The 5,410-nt window shown below is 41.2% G+C and overlaps 3 protein-coding genes across 3 annotated transcripts; all 3 read right to left on the bottom strand.

Moving 5' to 3' along the window:
* Positions 1-877: 877 nt before the first annotated feature.
* On the bottom strand, positions 878-1,921 carry TM35_000102930 (uncharacterized protein; the record flags this gene model as incomplete). Its single annotated transcript, XM_029024784.1, has 1 exon — positions 878-1,921. The coding sequence occupies one exon, from the start codon at positions 1,919-1,921 to the stop codon at positions 878-880; it is 1,044 nt and encodes a 347-aa protein (XP_028884091.1).
* A 563-nt stretch (positions 1,922-2,484) lies between these two features.
* TM35_000102920 (uncharacterized protein) lies at positions 2,485-3,582 on the bottom strand (the record flags this gene model as incomplete). Its single annotated transcript, XM_029024783.1, has 1 exon — positions 2,485-3,582. The coding sequence occupies one exon, from the start codon at positions 3,580-3,582 to the stop codon at positions 2,485-2,487; it is 1,098 nt and encodes a 365-aa protein (XP_028884090.1).
* A 606-nt stretch (positions 3,583-4,188) lies between these two features.
* On the bottom strand, positions 4,189-5,175 carry TM35_000102910 (titin; the record flags this gene model as incomplete). The annotated part of the gene is made up of 1 exon (XM_029024782.1): positions 4,189-5,175. The coding sequence occupies one exon, from the start codon at positions 5,173-5,175 to the stop codon at positions 4,189-4,191; it is 987 nt and encodes a 328-aa protein (XP_028884089.1).
* Positions 5,176-5,410: the final 235 nt, after the last annotated feature.

The following is a 5,410-nucleotide window of genomic DNA, read 5'->3' as shown; positions in this document are numbered from 1 at the left end:
CAAAGCCATAAAATACAACAGTCGGCCCATCAGCAACACGGAAAACGTTAATTGTAGCGTTCAATGCAACCAAACTTGAGAAAAAAGAAAACAAGGAGATAAAGAGAAGAAAATAGAGAATAAAGTAGAAACACACACAAAAAGAAGAAACAACGGAGACAAGGGAAAAACCAAAAACACATAAAAAACACTAGACAAGGTAACGAACAGAAACACAAAAGAGCCCAATAAAGCTGCACAAAAAAAAAGTTAAAACGAAAACAAAAACAAACAAATTAATAATACGCCCCGAGAAGCAAGCAAACATAAAAACACAACACTAATCTATTGTCAGGTTAGAGTAAAAATGCAATTATAAATGTATTTGTGAATCTGTTATTATTCTTTCCCTCCTTAAAAAGCAAAATACAAAAACAGTTCAGGTCAAAACACACAACGCCCAGCAAACAATATACAAACAAAAGAAAGAAACAGAAAGTTTCAATTAGCCCAATTTACCCAGTAAACATAGAGATACACACAAACTGTGTGTGTACGTCTATATATGTGTATGTATATACGCAATTATAAATATAAATTCATCTGTTATTATTATTTCTTTTTCTTTTTCCCACTGCAAAAAAACAGTTCATCATCATTATCATTACAGTGCAAGCCCAGGTGCACACACACACACACACAATAAAGTAGCAATAATAATTATTATAGGATAAACACAAAGAGAGCAAAAACACACAAAACACACATTAATATTAAGAAAAACAAAAAAAGAAGATATAATCCCAACAGGTGGAAGATTAGTTAGACTGTAGGGTTATATGCAAAAAAAGAAAAGAGAAAACAAAGGATGACCTGAGTCACACCACCACCATTACAATCAGCACACAAGAATACAGGCCAGTGTAACCACAATCAGTAGTGGTACACGCATCCACACAGAACTGCTGATACTGCTGCTGTCTGCATCACCCTTCTTGTTGTTTGTGAGTTCAGGAGGAAGTGTTGTTGTTGTTGTTGTTGTGGTTGTTGTTGTGGTGGTGTTTGAGGAGGTAGTGGTGGTTGTATCTGTATTTCCTCCCTCATTTGGGTTACTTGTTGGTCCAGTCTCTGCAGCTCCAGACTCTCCTGCATTCTGTGAGGGTGAAGTGTTGGAAGAATTCTCAGGTGAACTCTGAGGTGCATTACCAGATGTCTCTTTCCCTTCATTATCACTTGATCCTGTTGAGTCTGTGTTCTCTCGGCTTTGTGCATCTTTTGTGTCTTTACCCTCCTTCTTTTCTTCTGGCGATTGATTTTCTTGTTGAGGTCCATGCTCGCCTTCATTTAATGAAGGTTCAGGTAGTTTTTGGTTTTGTCCACTGGGTCTATCAGTTCCAACTGGACCTGTTACTGACTGTTGTGCAGAAAGAGATGGGGTTGCAACAGTGGAATCTCCTTGTTCTTTAACATTTGAGTTTTCAGCTGAACCGCTGATTTCTGCTCTTATGTTTTGGTCCGACATCTCTGTCCTTCGTGTCCCATCATCTCTCCCACCTTCAACTACTGCAAGTTTCCCTTGCATTTGTTCTTCCGACTGTGCCACCAGCTGCTTAGAACCAGACCTACGTCCCGATCCGCCAGAAGCAATGGATATATGTCCACCCAAAGAATCTGAATTACCAGGAGCCTCCTGACCCTTTTTCTCCTCCTCCTCCTCGAACTCCCCCCATTTTGTTTTTACTTCTTCTTCATCTCCACAGAAAGGAGAGAAAAAAAGCGCAGTGACGGCACGACGAACAAGAGAAGGAACACCAATAGTGGAAGGTTTAATAAAGGCATCAGAAGCTTTAGGACTATCAGCCCATACTAACCCACAGGCACAACAGACTGCAAGAGTTAATAAACACAGAAGGTAGCACCTCACCATTACAGCCTTTGCCATTGTTGTTGTATACTACAATAGACTAATACAAGGAAGAGAGAGGAACAGAAGGAAATAATTAAAATAGAAACAAACAAACAAACAAACATACACCAATACAACAAATACTCAGAGTGGGATAGAGAGAGAAGCACCAACTGCACAGTAAGCAAGAAAAAGGAATATACCGCATGTAATGACAATATGTATCCATTAATAGAAAAAGAAAACACCCCACAATACCCAAATAAGAGAGAGAGAGTCTCCAAAAACACACACAATACCCCATGGCTCTAGATTATGTAATAAATTACTGCACACACACATCTGTGTGTACTAGCAAGAGATGTATACCGTTAGTGAGCAGAACAGCCCAGTTTTCTGCAAACACACAACGGGAAAAGCAATTAATGGAATTATGAAAAAGAACACACACAAAAGTAAAAGTAAAAGAAAAGAAACTCGAATTAAAAGAGAAAGCTGGTAAACAGATTATTACTTTATTCACCAATGGGGGATGTACGCAAATATGATTACGTTAGTTTAACCATTATTATTATTTGCCCTCAAGTGAGTCCCACTGCTCAGTACACGGTAACGGAGAACAATACCACCACAATCAGTAGTGGTACACGTACCCACACAGAACCAATACTGCTGCTGTCTGCCTTACGCTTCTTGGGTGGTTTGGTCTCGCTCTTTGCAGGCGTAGGAGGTTGCAGTATTGTTGGCATTGCGGGTGATGTCACCTTAGTGGGTGTATTGGGAGTGTTCCTTGTTGGTGCACTCTGTGCAGGTGCTTCAATATTCTCTGCCTGATTATTATTCTCTTCATGATGTATGTTCGTAGAACCTGACTGCTGCTCATGATTCTGGGAATCAACTGTTGTAGGAGGAGGAAGAGAATCACGATTACGTGCAACAGTAGGAGCACCAACTGTAGAAAGATTAGCTTCACGTTGAGTGAGAAGATGTGATCTAGCAAAACGATCCTCCTTGTTGATACCATGAACACCATGTGTAGATGCTGTTCGACCATCTTTATGAATAGGAACAGCACCAGGAACACCAACAAGGCAGGAAACATCACTTGTATTACAAGGAGCCTTTGGATCATAGTTAGTTGTCGTTCGGAAAACAGGATCAGGGTAAGGCTTATGTGGTCCACCAGGAGCACCAGCATTCTTGGGAGTACCAGGACCACCATTCACAACACCGTACGTACCAGGAACATCAGGGTTAAGGGTAGCATTAGTATCCGGCTTGAGAGTTGTACCAGGAAAAGGGTGAGCAGCAATAACTTCAGCCGTTTGATCAACCTTCTCAACGCGACCATCTTCTTCAAGAGTGTCAGAAGTCCTTCTAGGCGTACCTTTTGTAGTCAAACTAGGTAACTTAGGAGAAGAAGTTTCATTATGATCAGGGACACAAGGAGGAGTGTTAACACCTGAACCAGCCTTAGTACCATCCGCAAGACAACGTGAACGATTAACGGGAGCAACATTGCCAGCGTGGGATCCTTCATTATCAAGAGGGGCAACAAAACCAGGGCTACCGGGCACAGCAGCATGTTGAGGAGGTTGTTGATTGTCAGACTGATTCGCGAGCACACATCCATAGGCGCAGCAAAGCATGAGAACCATTAAACACATCGTGCGATGCATCATTTCCCCCATAGCCATAATAGTGATTGTGGGTTTCGCTTAAAAACAATGGACTAGACAATAGAAAAAAATATAGAGGGAGCAAAATAATGTAATCCAAACACAGTAACACAAAGAATCACAACAAAGTAAAAACAAAAACTAAACCAGTTATAGAAAACAAAACAGAAAAGCAAACCCCATCAAGAAGAAAAAAAAGGGGAACCATATTCACACAACTACCACAAAAAACACACCACTCAAGGAATCCAACTGCAAAAAAAAAAAACGAATTATAGGTTTTCCGAGTACACGAACAAAGAACAACTCATTCTAAACGGTCCAAAAGCAATTACGAGTATTTATGTTTCGTTGATTACTTTCTTTTAATTTCATTGTTCAAAGCAAAGCAATCACCAGGATGCAAAAGAAAACTCACACAATAGCCCAACACACACAATGGAGTAGCAATAATAATTATAATAGGATAAACATAGAGAGCAAAAACACACACAAAACACATTAACATTAAGAAACAAAAAAAGAAGAAAATCCCAACAGGTGGAAGATTAGTTAGATTGTAGGGATGCATGCAAAAAAAAGAAAAGAAAACAAAGGATGACCTGAGTCACACCACCACTACAATCAGCACACAAGAATACAGGCCAGTGTAACCACAATCAGTAGTGGTACACGCACCCACAAAGAACTGCTGATACTGCTGCTGCTGTCTGCATCACCCTTCTTGTTGTTTGTGAGTTCAGGAGGAAGTGTGGTTGTTGTTGTTGTTGTTGTGGTGGTAGTGGTAGTGGTGGTTGTCTCCGTATCGCCTCTTTCATTTTGGTTGTTTGTTGATTCACTCTCTCCAAATGAAGTGGCGTTGTTAGGTGTTTCAGCATCAGAACCAACATCACTCCCTGTGGGTGAACTGCTTGGAGAAGAAGTAGAAGCTTCTGTTGATTCACTTCCTTGTCTAGCAGTAGTTTCACCTTTTGCAATGTTGTCGCCGTCTACAGGTCGACTGATACCTGCAGCCTCAGCCTCACTCTCCCTTGCAGTTGGTTCAGCAGTTTCAGGACCAGCCCCTGTTGGAGAACCAGTTCCAGCGTCAGATAAACCGTTCGAACCAGCCTCACCCAATGGACCAGGAGCACCAGAACCACCACGACCTTCAAGACCATCATCACCACGAGAACCAGCGGGACCAAGAAGACTGTGAGCAGTTCCATGACGAAGAGTTTCAGAGTCGGCTCGAGAATCAGATGGAAGAGAGGTATCATGGTCCACACGTTTTTTAGGAACTTCCGGTACTTTAGCAGGAGGAACTTCAGGTTTTTTAGGAGGAACAACAGGTGTTTTTTTCTCAGGAACAACTTCTTTTGGAGCCTCAGGTACAGTAACAGGAGGAACTTCTTCCTTTTTCACACATTTACCTTCTTCAGAAGGTACAGTATCTTCAGTGCACTGAGATTGAGCAACAGGAGTACCTTGAAGAAGAATCTTTGTCTCACTCTCCGTATCAGGGACTTGGTCGGAAAGATCGGCGGCAGGCACTTCTTCAGCGAGGACGTGCACACACGCACATGAGAGCAGGAGAGCGAGGACACACAGCACGTAGCGCATCATTACCATTGCAAAACTTCTTGCAGTAGTCTTACTTCAATCGCTTACAGAAAAAGCACAGAAAGAAAAAACCAGAAACAAAGTGAATCAATGGAAACAAGAAAATAAAAACACACAACAAATCAATCAACACTCAATAATTACAGCAGAAACACACACATGCAAAAAAAGGTGCAACCATGACTCATATAATGCCAAAATTAAAGTAAAAACGCATACAATACCCAATAACAAACAGATAATC

Source organism: Trypanosoma theileri, assembly GCF_002087225.1.
Source record: "Trypanosoma theileri isolate Edinburgh chromosome Unknown TM35_Tth_10_V1, whole genome shotgun sequence".
NCBI classification, from domain to species: domain Eukaryota; phylum Euglenozoa; class Kinetoplastea; order Trypanosomatida; family Trypanosomatidae; genus Trypanosoma; species Trypanosoma theileri.
The sequence above is the reverse complement of the archived record's forward strand: the minus strand, read 5'-3'. Positions and strand labels throughout refer to the sequence as shown.